Consider the following 18,756-nt stretch of genomic DNA (forward strand, 5'->3'; position numbering starts at 1 on the left):
ATAAATGCATACGCCTGAAGTTGACTGCACCACTATACCTGAACTCACACACACAGCTGGGCAATCCTTCCAGACATGCTCAGACTGTAACTGTGTAACTTATCAGTGATGTGACCTTCCTTCATATCTACTTATTTAGGTAGTCCCCAAGATACTGATTAAATGTATGGGGCTACCCTTGATCTAGGGATTAAGGAGTTATTTCCATTTTTCAGAAATTTTCATTTTTCCAGGGAAAAGAGATTCAAATAGAGAAACATGTATTCAAATGTGATACACTTTTTAATATTTAAATTCACACTTGCCTTAGCATCATTACTTCTTCACCATCAGGAGACATAATACCTAAGGGTGCTCACTTTTGAGTGGAAATCATGCTTTTTTCATATCAGTATCACAGCAATCCAGTAGGGATCACTATACACACAGGGAAAGTCAAAGTAGGACTCTGTCCTATACCCATGGTCTTACCTGACCCTCGTGAAGGAAAGACACAGCTAAGATAGATCCTTTTCATTTCCTTCTTCAGAACAAACCTGAACTGACTTACACCGCAACAGCTCAAGAGTCTGTTCAAACAACAGACTGACTTTCTACTGAAAGAAAATGGAACAAGGAATTTCTCACCTGCTTGACGCACTGGAAATTCAACTTGATCGGATACTATGATTTGCAGCAGACTTGGAGCAAAGTTGATGATCTTATAGGACTGAAAGACATAGACAGCACAGTAAGTCACTATGTTTAAAGAAGACCGTATCAGCTAATGCTGAATGGGAAATACAGACCAAGGACTTTGCACTCTCCTCATGATGTATGAAAGGTTTTAGCACTTGGATTTACCCAGATCTGCAGAAATCGAAACGATTACTTATAAAAGCCAAGCACGTAACAGCACATGGGCAGAATAAGTAATGTGAAAAGGTTCTCAATTGGAGATCAGTGATTATGAATATTTAAATAATTCTAAGAATACATAGTAAAAAGCACTAGATATCTGTCTTTGAATTATTCATCTTAGCCCCATAAGTCAAATGGATATTGACATGCTTCATCAATACACGCCATTTATTTGCAAAATAGTTGTGGTAGAACAGCAATAGCAAAGAGATTTTTAAAAGCAATTTAAAATTGCTTTCAAGTGTAAACAGCATCTGCATTAGCCATATGCAACTACCTTTTAGCAAACTAGATGTATAGTGCATCTCAATAAAAACTGGGGAAACAGCAGGATAAACATTTTCAATTAAAATCAAGTGTAGGCAAATAACACTTAAAACGCACAGCCTTCATGGGAACTTTTCAAACACTGCATCAGCCATGCAGCTGAAGAATTTCAAAGAGAAAACAATGCTCAGTGAACTTCTGAGCAAAGCACACCAGATTTAAAAGATGTGACAATCTGATAGCATTATCCTGCTGCCATCCACCAGGGCTCCTCCAGCGAGGAATCGCTGACTCAGTGTGGTGCAGTTACTACTAAGCCTTGGCAGATCAGTACTGGCAGGTCAGATCTTTCATCCCTTGGATCCATGTTCTTTATGTTCAAAGAGAGAGGTTTCTTGGGGTTAGATGGCAGCAGGTTTCTGTATTTCACCTTTTATAGTATTTCTTCCCACTAGATTATGCCTGGCAGTTCTGTGGTTGTTTCCAGACTTGTGCTTTAAGCACAGGTATAGAATGTCCTCCCATAAACTCTGCCTCATTTGAAAGCTGTGAAGTAAGAGATACTTTCTGCCCTTCATGTCCCCAGTTCCTTGATCTAACATTTTCATAACAAGGTAAAATTACATCGCTTTCATGATGCCTAAGTGTCCCAGCTGCATCGCGACACTATCCTTCGATAATTTTACCAAATCACTTAACTTTCTGGCCCTCATTTTATTCACTATAATGATAGTGTAATTCTAACCTACTCTGTGCTCAGAGACTCATTCAACGTTTATAGAGTAATCTGAGATAAAAGCAGTAGTGGCAAATCAAAAGCACACCCTCCTGCAATTTCCTTCTCTATAAACTTTAATTATCCCTAAGAAATGCTCCAAATAAAGTAAAAGCTGTAACATCCAGCACAGGAAGTCCATTTATCTAGAGACATGCTGAACTGGTTGAACCATACTGGATTCCAAAGAGCACCTTTTAATCCAGTATCCTGGAGGGCAAATCTTGCCCTTCAGTCACTACTGGACAACATTGGTGGATTCTGACAGGGCCACAGTCGACTGCGGCACCCTCCAGCACTCAACACCCAAGTTACAGGGAGATAAGGAAACCATGAGAAATCCCAGCAGCACGGAAAACCAAAACCACGCATGAACTCTAACCACCCTTTCTGTTCTCAACAGTGCCTGTATACTGCTCTCAGACCCAATCTACAAAGCTTTTACTACTATAAACACACTGATTAAAAATGCAGCTTTGGGGGGTTGTTTTGGTGGTGGTGGTTTCCTGCTGCAATCCTACCAGTACCACATTTAGAGTGGACACGGTGCTAACAGTATTATTTCCCTTTCCCTGTCCAAACAGTTTTTACTGGATCTACATTAAAATCACTGCTACTTCAGGAAGCTTTATGGGTACCACTTGTGCTGGTGTACAACTGCTTTCCCTGAAGTTTTGCCAGGATCTGCACAAATATGGTTGTTTGCCTCCGTGCCAGATCCACTCAACAAGCACTCAGAGTGACAAAAGCCCCGTTACACAGACGGAAGGCACAGTGTCCCCGAGGGGGTCCCATAGCCACCGGCACAGCCCTACGTGCATGTCCTTACACTTCACACACCACCACCCCTAGGGAGATCGCCAGGCCCATTAAATCCTTCTGTTCCCTATTATTGTCACGCCCATCATTCACATTTTTACATAGCTCTGTTTACTACTCGTTATCAGAAACAAGAACACTGTAGAGATGAACAGAGACTGTGAGCCCACGTTAGAAACAAGACACCCGATTCTGTTGTATTTGTGAAGCTCAAATTACATCCTGCTCACTTGTGCAGCAACAAACCCCGGTCAGGAAAACTACATGCTGTCTGCAGTTTTTAGAACAGAGGACTTTTTAAAAAGCTGCATGCAGCAACATTTTTCCTGTACCAGCACATTCTCGTTTGTTTAGTTATCATGCTAATTGTGATGTTGGGATGTGTCCCTTCCCTGTGCTGTTCCGGACATCAGCAAACAAAGCTGAACCTATCGTACAAGCAGGTGCGGAGCAATTGTCAGGTGCATACTGTGACATGGAAATGGACATGGAAGAGACCTTGGAGCTGGATGAGTTCAACAAGACAGTTCTTTTAATCACTGCAGCTGCACCTTAACAAAAGGAGAGCAGGAATATTGTCAGTGCCACGGAAGGAACACAAAACTATCTGCTGATTTTGAAGAGCCGTGCCCAGGAGCCGCAGGGAGGCACCAGATGGCTGAATAGACCTTCAGCACAACTCCCACAACACAGCACGGTGCTTTGTGCACTTGGTGAATAATAACACTGCCTTGAACTCACATTGTTGGGATCTGGTAAAACTTTCTGTGAAAAGTGCTGATCCATTGGGGCATGTGTTTATTTTGAAGGAGAAAGTGAAAGTTTTTGAAAAACAAACTTTCACTGAGTACTTACAAAGAGCAATTATTTTAAAGCTGTCTAAAACAGAGACTGTTCTTGCATGAATCACAGATCAGAGCATTTATGCTAAAAAAGAATCTCATTTAATTTCCACTGGGATTAAGAGGATGGTATACAGAAGTGTGCAAGGCTAGCAGCTATACTGGGAGAGGCACGCAGCATTGGGAAGACATACTTGGGTAAATTTACAGCAATGGAGAAGAGATGCAGGTCTATGACCCATGCATGTTGCTCCATCTGTGTCCACTGTCTTGGGATCTACACACTGCAGCTGCACAGCTTTTTGCACTCTGTTCCTTCAACTTTGGCCTGATGTATCCTTCCCTGCCTCAGCATCACAGCTCCAGGCTTCAAAGATCAGAGAACACATCTTTTTTTGCCTATTTTCCATTTGATTAGGTACAGAACATATGACAGCCAAGTGAGCTTCAGATGGGCCACTGAAAAACATCAAGATGAAGACCATCACTTGTAAAGAACTAGAATACAAGGAGAAGTAAGTAGGAAAAATATATTAAAATCTTCCCAAATGGATCCTACTGAAGCAAATACTTTTCACATCTAATGTTCAGATTTGGCTCCCAGGTTATCACACATTATACACTACTAAACCCATTTCATGAAGCATTATTCTTGCGTCTTGCTTGCTGTCGCATTTAAAGCCCACAACGAGCAACTGCTCCAGAACCACAATTGCCAATAACCTTCCCTCTGTACTGATGGCAACCACAATGCCCAAGTGCAGAATGCCACTGAAAGGTGCTTCTTCCCCCGCAAAACAACAGGACACTCTAGGACAATGGATATGGGAAATCTGGAAGCCCTCCTTCAGGTTCTGCAAGCCAAGATTATCCTTCTCCACCACGAGTAAACATCACTTTTTATTACCTCTGAATGCAAGTATGGCACATAAGAATTGCTGAAAAAACAAGGCACTGCATCTTCGTTTCCAAAAACAAACACACCGAAGAAATTTGTACCTTGAATTCATGAGCAAATAACTTTTTAAAAATATAATTTTAAGGCTTAAATACATTTGATCCAAATGCTCAGCAACCTGGTTTACCAAGTCTTACTTTATCTTCTGTGTACTGAAAATGTATACTTAGAAATTCCATTGGCACACTTAGTATTTCTGCAGTCACTAATAGCATTTTCACTCTTGTTTTTTTACACTGTCAGTCCAGACAGTTGTTAAAATAAACTAGAACTTCAAGAGACGCTTTTTTCTTTCCCTGCCTATATGCAAAGGTACTATGTGGGGAGGTGAAAACACACAGTGTTTTCACATAGAGTGAAAATAAGCTTGTGCAAGAACCCACCTGAATTTCTTTCCTCTGTGGGTTCTGCAGCCCAATTCATCCAGTATCAAAGAAACTTCACTTTCCACAGAACTTTTATTCATCCAAGTCAACTTCCTCATCAAATTGGTCTTTAATACCTGAGATTTCTCCCTCTAGGTATCATGAGGTGCTCATTTGGCACTTACAGAGTGGCCTTAAGATCCCTGGCTACTATGGCAGCCAGCTCAACGAAGATGCGGAAAGATATGGAAGGAAGCCAAACTTTATTCTGGACTCTTCTGCTTTTGGGTAATCTTTTCACAGTTCTTTCAGCACTGCTACTCAGTTTCTGTCAAAGCCAAATTATGTAACTCCTACTCAATATTTAAAAAAACCCAACTGTATTTCTGCAATTGAGTTCTTCTTTTCTCTTTTGCTACAGGCCAAAGGAATGTGTTACAGCACATTGAGCCACTGAAGATTAATGCATAAAAACTGTACGGAAATCCTATCTGAACTGGAATTAGAATGACTCTCTATGTTCAGTAATCAGATAGTAAATTTCACAGCACTCCAAGAACTGGCACATGAAAGCAGTATATAGCCATAGTATAAATAAATAAATAAATGAACCCAGCAAAAGTCCTTGAAGTCCATGAGACAGATGTAACAGAAGTAATAGCCTGGAACAGATACTGACAAACGATGCACTGAAACTGAGTATATTTCTTGGTAGGATAACTAACTGTTCTACTGAGTACAGTGTGAGTGATAAATATCTTCAAGTGCACGCTAATTATGTGACAGAGCTGAACTAAAAAAAGGCAGGGCAGGAGGGCAAAAGAGAAAGAGGGGGACGGAAAGATGTGTACACTTAGAAACCCAAGAGGCTAAAAGGGAAATGACAGCAATTACAGGACACAGACACTGACCTGGCAGGAAATTACTGCTCCAGTTTAGCAAGAATCAGATTTCAAATAAATCCCACACTTACAGTTGTGTTCAGATCACAGAGAGAAGTGAAGTTTGTTGATGATTTGAAAGTAGCAGCAACCAAGGATAAAGACCAGAAAAATCCTACTAAGAACTGAATGATCTTTAGAACGCCACCAACAAAAATGGAGTGGGGTAAGAGGCCAAAGTACATGGTCAGGTACTCAAAGATAATAGAATTTCTCCTAAAAACATGAGGTTTCTGAGGGAAGAACAAGCATAGTATAAAAGACTAAAAGGACTTTGGTATATTGAGAGATAAGAACCATGTAGATGTTGGACACAAAGAAGATAATTGAAGATTTAGTATTTAATGAGGTATTAGTGGCATGGAGCACGAGACTTTCTGGAACACTGCAAACACAAATGACCAGATTGAACAAGAAAGATTAATTCAATGGGAAACCAGTGCAGAGAAGAGCTGTGCTCCTATTATTAGATTTCATAAATTCAGTTTTATGATATGGCAAAGGAAATATAGCCTGCTGAGGCTAGAAAAACAGGCCTCTAGGGGATCAGCCTTTGACAAATCTGTTCAGAGAGGGTACCAAGAAACCTGTTCTAGTTAAGAAGTAAGATTGGCACAAATGGATATAAATGGACCATAAACTAATTTTGACTGAAAACCAACACTTGTTTCTAGCTGCAAGAGGAAGAAGATTCACAAGCAGCCTTCCAATAGATATAAAAAGGGAAAAAAAAAATAAAAAAAGGAATTCAGATTCCATTTCTGAATGCACTTAGGTGATAATCCAGAAAGCAGACAGCAAATTCATTGATTTGGGTGTATCTTCACACAGCTGCAGGAACATACAGAGGAAAAAGAAGCATTTTCAAACACGCTGGCTCTTCTTACAGGTAGAAAAACTTTCATTCACGTAAACTCTACTCCCCACTCTCTACATTGTAAGCAAACTATGGTGTCAGGACTATCATGACACTGCTCTAAAGGACTCTCTGTACTGGTATAGCACTGAGGTGCCTACAAAGAGGCACTGTCTTGGTGCACTAGTAGGATTTGCAGTGTCTGGGAAGCTCATGGCAATACCTGGATACCAAGCTGAATGCCAGTGCACACTGCAGATGAGCTAACACAGCCAAGTTTTACCTCAGCACCCCTGAGCCTGTCTCAAGAGCAGCATCCCTGTAACTATGACACAGAATAAAGGTGACCCTCGTTCTGTTTGGCCATGGGCTACATCACCACTTTGGGTACTTATTGCCAGAGAGTTTTCTGTTTGCTTGGTGGACTGGTTCCTTTGCTAGAACAAGATAAATGCTAGAACAGCACCTGGATTTCAGCACTTGCAGGAACACAGGGACATGTCAACACTACCATCAGATACATGGGAGAGGAGTCTGACATGTTGCTTTGAAGCCTTGCTTCAAAAGCACCTAAAAGCTTCAAGATGTCAAAGTCCCACGTTAAGCAACATCGCTCAGGAGCACTTTTGTTCCTCTTATCCAAAGAGTCATGTCAAACCCAGCACTGCATCAGCACATTATGTCAGTCAGATACATCATGCTTCACCTAGTAACAGGAAGCCTACACAAAAATAGCTATGTCTTGATTTCAGGATTCAGTCTTCATAATAGTTACAAAAAAGAAGACATGTGAAGTATTTTAAAAGAAAAATCTGCATCTCAACCTGTTCTCAATAAGTCTACTTGCACTCTTGAATCTAAAACCTGTGTCTTTCATGAGAATTGCACTATCCATCGCTTAAACTTAGAACTTTTTACAGCTCTCAATCTTAAAATGCTTTCAGGACTTTTCCTGACCTTCACAGTACTTACTGGTGATGACTGCATTAGGAGCAGGACCTAGGAGCCCAGAAGCTGCCTCTTTGCTCTGAACAGAACACTGTAGTAGCAGTACTCTGTATTGTTGTTTTGACCCCTGTGCAACAGGCTGCTGACAAATATTTCTCATTTCCCTCTCAGCCCTTAACAGTAGGGACAAAACCAGATACTAATGGATTTTTAAAGTAACTATGCCAAAAAGGGAAAAAAAGCCTTGCATCCTTATCTAAATATTCACAAGAGCATTCTCAATGTCCAGCACTTAATCCACTGATTTACTAAAGGAACTTACCAACTGCTAAAGCAAGGATTAGCTATATCTAATTCAGAAGGAGTTTTAAGTTGCCTAAATATAAAACTAAGCTGGAGGAGCAATCCTGAAGTACCATAATTCCTGACAGCCAATTCTTATTTTTTTCTTATTAGTCCGTTTTGCTAACACACCAACACAACCAAAAAATCCCGAGTCCTCAAAGAGAATTGATCAAATATTCTATCAAAGCATGGAAAGCAAAGCTTTACTAGTGCTGTGCAAAAGAACTTTCTCTTTTCTCGAACGTTCAAAGCCTGGGGTCACAGTTTCATTCAGTGCATTCTGCCGCTACTTTAGGAAAAGGCTTTTCCCCCAGTGGGTGACTGGACACTGGAACAGGCTCCCCGGGGAAGGAGTCACAGCACCAGCCTGACAGAGTTCAAGAAGTGTTTGGACAACGCTCTCAGACACACGGTGGGATTCTTGAGGATGGTGCTGGGCAGGGCCAGGAGTTGGACTCGATGATCCTGATGGGTCCCTTCCAACTCCACATTCTGTAATTCTGTGATTAACTGTAGGATGCCATGACATATACTGTCCATGGAATCTAAGGCGCCTTCCTCCAACTTTCACTTGCCGCGCTCCGGACGGGACAGAGCGCGCCCCGGAGTGTCACTGCCGCCTGCCCCCTGAGAGCGCCAGGGCGCGACCCGCGCAGCGCCACATCAATGTCATCCCTTCCCACACCGAGCGGCAGCGCCCCGGCCACGCCGAGGGCCGGGCTGCCGCACTCCGGAGCGCCTACCCGGGGGTCACAGCACGGCGCTCACCGCCGAGCGAGGGCAGCGACCCGCCCGTGCCCCGGCCCCGGGCCCCGGCCCCCGCCGCGGGCGGGCGGTCCCGGCGCGGAGCAGGGAGCGCCCCCTCCCCTGCCGGCGGGGCCGGACGCCCCCGTGCCGCGCGTGGGGCGGGCCGCCCGCGGGTCCCCCCTCACCTGGTTGAGCTCGTTCTCGGCGGCGACGCGCAGCTTGGGGTCTATGGTGCCCTTCAGCGCCTGGATGATCCTGTTGGGATCCATCTTGGCCTTCCCCCTCCGGTAGGCAGCGCTTTCCCGGGGCGGCAGGACGCGGAGGAGCCACCGCTAGCGCCGCCGCCCCCCCGTGCCACAAGCGCGGGCCCGCGTCCCCCACCCCCCCCGGTCCCTCTCCACAGCCATTCACCGGTTTGCGACAGCTGGATATCGGGAAACGGGCGCTGCTTTACGGCCGCGGCGCCGCCTTCTGGCTTCGGGAAGGGGTAGGCGCGAGGTGGCCGCCATCTTGTTGTACGGATAGGAGTCCGCCGGGAGGGCTCGCAGCGGGTGCGGTTTGCAGGCCGCGGTACCACAGGGGCGGCCATGTTCCCGTACGGAGGGCTGGGCGAGGCTCCCGCCGCGCCCTGCATGGATTGTTTTTAAATTAGGATTTTAAAATCCCATTTTTATTTCTTAATGGTTTGCTCTGTTTTTCTACGTACATTTTAGGCTTCCACGCCAGGCTTGGGTGTTCCGTATTTGTTACCCCGCGAGTCATTCGCACAAGAACACGGGGGCTGGATGAGGTGGCGAGGTGAGGTCCATGGAGGGGAACTGACATTGGTCACAGTTATCCAGGTGCCTCCGGGATGTGCCCTGCACAAGAACGACTGACAACATACAGGAAGACAGAAATTTGCTGCAAGGAGCTTACTAAAATGCACAGTTGGGTCACACGTCGTAATTCCTACTCTGCATCTGAGCAGGTTTCTGTATGATACTTGTCTTCATCACTATGTAGATTAGTAGAACCTGAAGAGGGTTTGCTTATCTTAATGCTGATTGTGTGTGAAAGGGCGTGGGAGAGGCTTACCCCTCATCTTATCAGGAATATACAAACACCACCTCTAACACTTCAAAACTCAAAACACTTGCCCCACCCTGATTCGCCACCTCTCGCCCATTATTTCCCCTCTTAAATCCTAGAACATGCAAGTGGACCAAAGATTTAAGCATCCGTGCAGCTGTAAGAAAGATGTCTGTCAAAGGTGTAATTCTCAGTAAACAGACCAGAAAAACCTCATGACTAACACGGTTTTGGTGAGCCAAATCCTTTGGTTACTTCTGCGGGTGATGTTTTACATAACATTTACAAACCAAAGACGTGATTAAGTGGTAGGAAGAACAGAAAGACTATTTGCTGCACCAAGGAGGAGTCAAACACAAGGGCAATTACAAGATCATCCCATTATATAGGTGCCTTAAGAATACAGTTGGACAATATGTCATTTGTTCATTGTAATTACAGTATAAACCAGAACGTTAAAGCACCTGGCACTAGTGATTTAATAATAATAAAAAAATGTCCCTTAGTAACTTTGCCTCTAATTAAAAAGGAATCTAGCTGTCACAACAAATTGCACCTACCTGGCACTTGGAGATCGTGTGCTCTCTTGTGGTTTTCATCACCTTTTGAAGTGTTGCAGAACGCCTGATCATTATCTTTCCTTTCTCCTGTAATGCAGCTCTACGGCATCTAGCAAGAAATTGTAGACACTTTCATTGACCTTTCCATTTCTTCTTAAAAGCAGATGAGAGTATGCTCAGTAACCATAAAATAAAAACCAAAACAGTGTTAGAGTAAAAAGTATATATTATTAACTATGGTAATTCTTTGTTGCTTTCCCATTTTGATTAAGGTAATAAATTGTCCAGGGGAAACTGCCCATTTAAAAAATCTTGGATTCCATATCATAGTAAATCCAAATTGCTTTAAAGGATTTGTAGTGGTGTATCTCTACTCCCTTTTCCCAAATTCCATGTTATGGACAGTTTAAGAGCAGTTCTGTTTCATTCCATTTCTGTTAAGTTCACCTACCATGGATGAATACAAAGTTATTAAATTTATTCATTGAAGAACTTTTGTAGAGCTAATGATGTAAAACATATCAATAAAGAACAAAATATACCTAAAGGGTATTATAACATCTTTCTAAAATGTTTCTCAGAATTTTTTTGCACTTACAATGGTACTTTTAGTGTTGCAAGCATCGTAGTTTACCTGTGTGCTGGGTTTGCTGGATGCCTGACACTTCTTTCTGGACAACATGAACCTTCATAGATACCAGTGACTATGTTACTCTAAAAATAATTAATTGAAATACTTTTATGTGATTTCAAAAACTTCAGGATGAAAGTAACTACTTATAAGCAAGAACTAATATGCCTTTTTGTTAGAGCAAAGATTCTGTTAATATTTGGGGTTTCATCTACTTAGAATGAATGGTTGGGTGTGGTTTCTTAAATCTGTTCTGCTACTCTGCAAATTAAGAATCTGAGGTAAAATTCAGAGATTTTTCTTGATGGCTCTCTAACTGCTGGTGACAGAAGATCCAATGTGAAGGGACTAGTGAGATATTAAGAAACTAAAAGAAATGAAATCAAAGTTGCACCAGCATGCAAGTAAGGAAAAATAAAAGAATGACAGTACCAGGGAGATAAGGAAATAATACAAAGCAAAGATGTGAGGTTTTTTTAAAGCTTCAAAGCTTTCCAGGTGTGCTATAACAGTTTTGTAAAGTATTTAGAACAAACAATCTTATTTTAAAACTCAGCTGTGAAACCAAGGATTTTCAAAGTAACCAGTTTGACCTGAACAAAAATTAAACAGGTTCTTTACAAAGTTGCCATCAACACAACTCTATTAAGTTCAAGAACTTTGGGAGGTGTAGAAAAACTTGAAAAGCCTCACATGTTGCAGGTTACTTGGAATAAGTCCTTTGACTTTTGGTGGCTTTGAAATGCAGTCTGGTGGGGTCTCAGCTGCCTGTAACACACTGCTGGCAGAGAACAACCCCTCTCTCATCATGCCAACCACGTCCCTTTAGGACAGCACCTGGTTGTAAGTTGTTAATCAGAGGCACTCCTGAAAAAGCATAAGAAAGCAAGCGGCGCTCCTCTGTGTGATGTGCTACAGGCTAACAGCAAACCACTGCTTTCAATGTAGTGCCTATTTCATTGTAGTAAACTAATGACAAAGTGATTGGATCTGTACTTAGCATAAAACCTTCATTCCGTACCAACCACATCTCAAACCTTACTCTAGGGCCCAAAAACTGTATGAACTAATACTTTCCATAATACTTCCCAGCCAGATTAGTACTTCACAATATTATTTTTTCAAGTACAACGCTTCCAGGAAACATTCAATCCACAAATACTAATGTGTAAGTTTTTTAAATTCTTAATAGAATTGTTTATAGTTGGGAGAAAATTAAGTTGATCAGAGACTTGTGAACAAGTGTGTAACTAGGATTAATTCATTTTTACCTGGTTATGATACTGCATCTCTCCAATTATAATACACAACAGACTTTTCATATCCTTCACAAGACATGTATAGGTTTAATAAAGAACTAGCAAGGATGATCTGCAGCAGATAAATGTATTCCAGTCCTCCAGACACAAGCTCTTCATCAGAGCTAAAATTCTGAAGCCGTCCCCCCCACTGACTGTTTTGTTGGAGCAGCTGTAGATAACAAAGCAGTTAGGGAGGAAAAGGTGTCTAAACTGAACCAGCAGGACAGAGCAGTGACATTCTCTGCACCACCACTGCAGCCTGCAGGATGGAGGTTTCCTTAGCCACAGGAAGTCAGCCATGGCAGTGGTGGGAGATTATTCATTGTCTCCCCTCACTTCCATGACCTGGAAAAAACCCACAAAAGTCACAAGTCCATTAGAATTTTGAAAACTTTAAGAAACCCTTTGTCAGAGTTGAACCCCTCTGAGCTGGCAGCTCAGCCCCACACAGCCACTCACTCACTCCTTCCAACGGGACAGGGAAAAGAGTTGGAAAGACAAAAGTGAGAAAACCCACGGGTTCAGATAAAGGTAGTTTAACAGGTAAAGCAGAAACTCAAGCAAAGCCAAGCAAAGAATTCATTCACCACTTCCTATGGGCAGGCAGGTGCTCAGCCGTTTCCAGGAAAGCAGGGCTCCATCACATGTAACGGTGACTTAAGATCTCAGACACCATAACTCAAATTTTATATATAGTACTTCTTCCCCCAGCTTGGATTGCTAAGCACAATGTCATCTGGTCTGGGGTATCCCTTGGGTTGGTTGGGATCAGCTGTCCTGGCTTTAACCCTTCCCAAATCCTTGTGCTCCCCCAGCCCACTCACTGGTGGGGCAGAGTGAGAGACCGAAAAGGCCTTGACTCTGTGCAAGGCCTGCTCAGCAATAACCAAAACATCCCTGAGTTATCAACACTGTTTATACAGTTTTATACAACCCCATACCAGTTACTCTGACTAGAATTAACTCTCTCCCAGCCAAACCATTACACCCCCCCCATTTCAGGGTCCTTCTAGTATTTCGCTGGTGTCAAGAGAAGGAAACACAGAAATTTACTCACTCTAAATGCAAACATAGTATTTCTTACCCTTAAAGTTTGTCTTCAGCAGGCTGCACGAGAGAAGTAAATCAGAGAGAATTTAGGTGGTATCCAATGTGCACAGCAGACAGCAACAGGAAATGTAGCAGAACTATGACACCCCTTTCTATGTTTTAATTAGACCTGATTATATTCCTCATATAGTTAAGGCATTTTTCCTAATGCAACAATCCAATCAACTTCATTTAACAATTACTGAGAAAAAAAGGAGTGTAAAGACAACTTACACTGTCAGACAGTATTTACATGAAAACTACACAGTGAAGTATTTCCAGGTTGTGAAACTCACCTGTTAAATGCTTTGCCCAGAAGCAGAATAAAAAACTAGGTCATTAGTCTGGACACACTGACTAGACTAAAACTGTGTCAGTAGAAAATGCACTGAAATATTCTGAAGTACTTTGGGAAGCTTTCAAAAACCATTATTAATCTAAAAGCATAATGAGATATCCCTACCTTAGTGTTTATCATCATGGAAAAATCATATGACATAACATTTTTAGGTATTTTGGAAATCAGAGTAGCAATTTGCTATCAGTGGATTTTGGCCAGCTACGGCTATGGCAAAAAGGTGCTTTGCTTGGTCTTCTGCATTGTTTTTTTTAAATACACTCTTAGCATTTAAGGTTCAGTAACAGTCTTTTGAGTTGCTTCTAGTCTGAAAACTTCTTTAGGACAGTACCTGTTCAGTTGTATTTATACTCCTTTTTGTAACAGAGGTTACTAAAACCTGTGTTCACAAGGTGGCTAGAAACAGTGAAAACCAACAGCTCTAGCTAAAAAGGTACTATGTGAGAAACCCACAGGATTAAATCAATCATATTTTTTAGTTATTCTAAGGGATGAGACTTCTCCAAGTTATGTGTTCTTTTCAATAAAAAATAATAGGACAAAACCAGACATTTTATTTTAAAGTAGCTACTACTGAAAAGATTGTGATTCAGGCTGATAAAGCCTAAAAACCTTCACTTTCAAAAAAACCCCATCCCCTACATGATTTACAGTCAAGGAATTGTATGATTAGATTTCATATTTCATCTTACCTGCACAACTCTGGCTGTAATTCCTTTTAGCTAGGAATTTAAAATCTCTTCTACAAGATACAGCTCTGAAATTGAAATGTTTACCTCCTATCTAGTTAAACTGCCACTTATTCGGTAGTGCATGTTCTAGAAATAAACCTCTTTGTTGGCTAAAGTCAGAACTACCATTTTTAAAATTATAAAATACAGGCTTAGTGTACAAGAGTTAAGGCTTGACATTTTTGTAGTGGTAAAAACTAGGTTCCCCAAAGCTTCTCCTACCTCAACTTCTCCTCTCAAAATTTGCCAAAGGAACTAAACCAAGACTTGAAGTATGATCACCCTCTAAAAATCTGTATGGAAAAAAAGCTGAGCTTGGAACAAATCAAGATCTTTATGCCACTAACTTTATGGAGTCATGCCAGACTTGTTGTGGCATCTGCATGGTAGTAAGGGCAAACTGAAGTTGGAAGGTGTGAAACCACTTAACAAGAAACAGCAGCTTTATACTAGGCTTGAAGTTTATTCAGTTTCGGTTTTTACTTTTATTTAAAAAAGCAGATAGCTCAGCTGCTTTCACTTTGCATAGTTCTGCTTCAGCCTTAGATATACCAGTCAGGCTTGTGCACCAGCTAATTTAGTACACTCAGATAAGTGCTTTATACTGCTAAAACAATCTACTGAAGCTTTTGAAATGAGAGAGCCAGTGACCTACCTTCTTACTAGTTCATATTACCATTTTAAACATTGAAACTATTTATAGTATTTGACACTGCAGCTTCGACAAGGACATACATCATGGCTGTTCAGTTCTCAGGCCACAAGAGTACTGAAGGCTGGTCAAACAGCCCAAGAGCTGTAAGAAAGGGATTTCAGAAATGCTTCCTAGCATTTGTATTCATGTTTGATTTAAAATGCAAGCACCAGGCTTCAACAACAAATACCAAGTTCCTCAGCAGTTCTCTGAAATGAGGAAAGAACCTGTATAAAAATCTGATTCAGGTCTCATGCAGGGGGAAGCCATACACATTTATACTTCATAAAGTTGAATTTTAACTTTAAAATATATTGCAGCTGAATAACAGTGTAAGCCAGCCCCTTCTGTGACTGTTCTCAGGTTTAAGAATTTCAACCACATCGCTACTCAAGGACTGAGGCTATGACCATGCTAGATTTTGACAGGGTATGTATTTAAAATAAGTAGTCCTAATGAAGTATGTAGCATTGCACTTGTAATTTCTTGACCTTTCAGTTGAAAAGAAAGAAGGTAACTAAATCCTGAATTCATTTTGATCAAGGTAACACTCTTGAGAATGGCATTAAGCAAGAACAAATAATCCCAGTTAAATACAAATTACCCTAAATTATTGAAACTTTGACACCAGTTCTGTGTAATAGTCATGTACAGACCAAACCAGGAAAAAGGTCAGTGATATGTCTTAAAATTAAAACCACGGGCAAAATTAATACTAAAATGCATATTAACTTGTTTTATTGAGGCACAACAAGGCATTGTGAATAGCCCATACTTGAGGCAATCAATAGTGTAGTAAGCTGGACATTAATACAGTTTAGGGTAAGTGCAAACAATATACATTCACAGCTTTATTAGCAAGGCTACATCACAACTGATAAAGTGCCAAATTAGTGCTGATTCAGTACCCCAACTCCATGATTTCACCTTGCAAAACAGGACCACCATTTCCCCCCAATAATGGAACCACATATCCTCTATAAAGTCAGTAGTAAGTGCAAAGCTAGTCCCACCCCCCTCACCAAGGTGTTTGGAGCAGCTCTTTTGTAAACATCGCACTGGATTTTAGTCCTGATAAAGGAGGTATCCCGAAAAGGTGGAGTATTTCCAGCTACTTCCATAGATGGCTCCCCGATGCAGCCGTAGCCAGATCTGATCTCCCTGGAACAGCTGCAGGACTGCATGGTTGCTAGCTGTTTCATGGTCAGGAGCCCCATCATTTGCATAGGCTGACACGAGGACCTCTTCGTTCTTCATGAGATTCACATACAGCGGGACATTGACAGCCAGTTTCAGCATGTGGAAGATGAAGACATAGGTACCATTCACGGGACAGTTGAACCTACCAAGCTGGATATCAAAAGTTTCTCCAAGGTTGTTGAGCAACAGGTCAAACGCAATGGGCTGGTCTAGAGTTCCAGGGGCCAGGTTGGATGTTCGAGCAGCAGAGAAGGCAACCCTCATCTGCTGTGGGAGCGGGTAGACATGCACTGGGAGTATGGTGGCAGCCTGGCTTGTCACTGGCATATCCACAGGGGTGATGCTGCGGGAGTCTCCCTGCCCAGAGTCCCCACTGTTAAAGGTCTCATTGTCTCGTTCTGGGCTGCTCACCTGAGAGGAGTCACTCCACCCTGCTGTTAAGAACCATTAGCAGCGGTAAGTATTAAAACCCTTAAGCCTGCAGGCATAATCTCAAGCAGCAAGTACACAGGCTTTGCAGCAGATTGATCTTTCAGCCACAGCAAGTTGTCAAAGGACCCCAGTGAGAACAGAACTGTGAAGTGGGCTTACATTCATCACACTTGCATTGAGCAGGATGGGACATAACTGAGCAATGAACAATTACTTCTTATACTTCTAAGTAAGAGAGAGCAGTAGGTTGCAATCGTTTTAGCTTTAGTATGTCACATGTGTCATCTTAAAAAGCATATGCTAACTTCTGAGGGGAAATAAAATGGAATTGCTGAAAAATACTGACAAAGTGAGAGCCATGGCACCTTCAAGATCTGAATTTTCACTTCATGTTACTCACTGTAGTTGCATTTCTAGTAGACCTTACCAACTTATGATGCTAGAATATTTAAAGTCTGACAAACTAGAGTTGCTTTTAAGTTTTCTGCACCTCACTCCCCAAATTAAAGCTGTTAATCTTTTCAAATACTCACGTTAAAAGGGTCTATAATGAAAAAATTAATAAATCTGAGAAATTTAGAGCAGTCACACTCAAGTTGCAAACCATTGTTATTTCCACTGGGAAACAACACCTTAAAACAAACTATAAAATAAGTGAAGTTGCTGTGAGATCTTGATGCTAATGAGTACTTCTATCAGCTATTAATTCACCATGATCTCATATTTAGTTCTCTTCTGAGGTATATTCTATGAATCATCCCTCAAACTAGGATATGACCTGCTTTACCCTAAAACAGCTTCCACGGTATGCCATAATTTCCCTTCAGTCTCTAAAATAGTGATCTACAGCTACTCTTCATCTCACTTCTCATCTGTAGCACTGGAAGTCCCTCTTTTTCCAGCACACAGAATAGGAATAAATCATCTTGTTTCCAGCTCTTCAAAACACATGCTATTCATGCTTGGACTCCAACTAGAACACAGGGAACTGCCCTGAGTGCATTTTCCTAGTCAGGTTATTTGTGACATTCAGTAAGGTACCATTGTGTCAGAACTTGGTCATGAAGACTGCAGACTAAGAATAGTAAAATTAAATCTTCTGCTGTGCAATTCTGTTTAAGAACCGCACTCAAGCCTCCACCTAAGCTTGGTTAACTTACACCAAGCTCAATCTGTTAGGTGAGTGATGGTATTCTGCTTTTCACACTGTTCCCAGTAACACCCCAGCTGCAATGCCCAAGCATATACTGGACCACTGATGTCAGCCTTACCTCTTGAATTTGCTCGAGGACCGCTGCTTATCCCACCTCGTTTATAGCACTGCTGGTAATTAACATCCTTAAAGAGAAGTGTTAGGAAGATGGCTATAAGCAAATCTGAACTCAAGTGAGGCAAATACACTTTTTTTGCTCAATTTATTCAAATCTCTAGCATAGACAGTGACAGAGCTCAGAAACAAGATGCAGATAAACAGCTTTACTTATGGAAAATTTACTTTTATAGTAGCTGGTATGAAATTAAAGATCTACTTTGATGCCTGTTGTAGCAAGTTAGCTTCTGAACTATGGACTCAGTTGAGGTTATGAGCACTACCCTTAAATCTCATGTCTGTTCAAAGTCCATGAGCCTGCACAGAAGACACTGACAGACCCTTCTCACACCAGGAACCCACCAGGAACCTTTGTCTTCCTACTTTTTTTTTTTTTGGGGGGGGGGGGGGGGAAGGGGGGCACATGTTTTTTGGCCTAACCACATTCTCAGCCAGTCCATTTAGGAGTTCATTATTTTACATTACAGAGGCATTTTAGTGAACCAACTTTTAAAATAATAGACTAGACTCATACAATATGTTATTTACCATCTGTTTGCATTTCAAAGATTCCTTTCAGACTAAAATCAACCTGCCATACAGCGATGTTACCTTTC

The 18,756-nt window shown here is 41.7% G+C and overlaps 2 protein-coding genes across 13 annotated transcripts in view; both read right to left on the reverse strand.

Moving 5' to 3' along the window:
* Positions 1–9,157, reverse strand: part of IPO8 (importin 8) — a 46,461-nt gene extending 37,304 nt beyond the window's left edge. For 2 of the 3 annotated variants that reach the window (XM_039570732.1, XM_039570733.1), the window contains exons 1-2: positions 8,949–9,156; positions 628–709 (exon numbers count right to left, since the gene is read on the reverse strand). In XM_039570732.1, coding sequence (XP_039426666.1) covers positions 628–709; positions 8,949–9,032 — 166 coding nt within the window. In that variant the 5' untranslated portion in view covers positions 9,033–9,156. Of the gene's footprint in view, positions 1–627; positions 710–8,948 lie in introns of all 3 variants that reach the window. The other variant, XM_039570734.1, reaches the window with a different exon arrangement.
* Positions 9,158–15,907: 6,750 nt separating this feature from the next.
* The window catches only part of CAPRIN2 (caprin family member 2), a 33,309-nt gene continuing 30,460 nt past the window's right edge, over positions 15,908–18,756 (reverse strand). For all 10 annotated transcript variants that reach the window (XM_039571350.1, XM_039571349.1, XM_039571348.1 and 7 more), the window contains 2 exons: positions 18,102–18,168; positions 15,908–16,832 (listed from right to left, as the gene is read on the reverse strand). In XM_039571350.1, coding sequence (XP_039427284.1) covers positions 16,264–16,832; positions 18,102–18,168 — 636 coding nt within the window. In that variant the 3' untranslated portion in view covers positions 15,908–16,263. The remainder of the gene's footprint in view (positions 16,833–18,101; positions 18,169–18,756) is intronic.

Source organism: Corvus cornix, chromosome 1A (genome assembly GCF_000738735.6).
Source record: "Corvus cornix cornix isolate S_Up_H32 chromosome 1A, ASM73873v5, whole genome shotgun sequence".
Taxonomy (NCBI): Eukaryota; Metazoa; Chordata; class Aves; order Passeriformes; family Corvidae; genus Corvus; species Corvus cornix.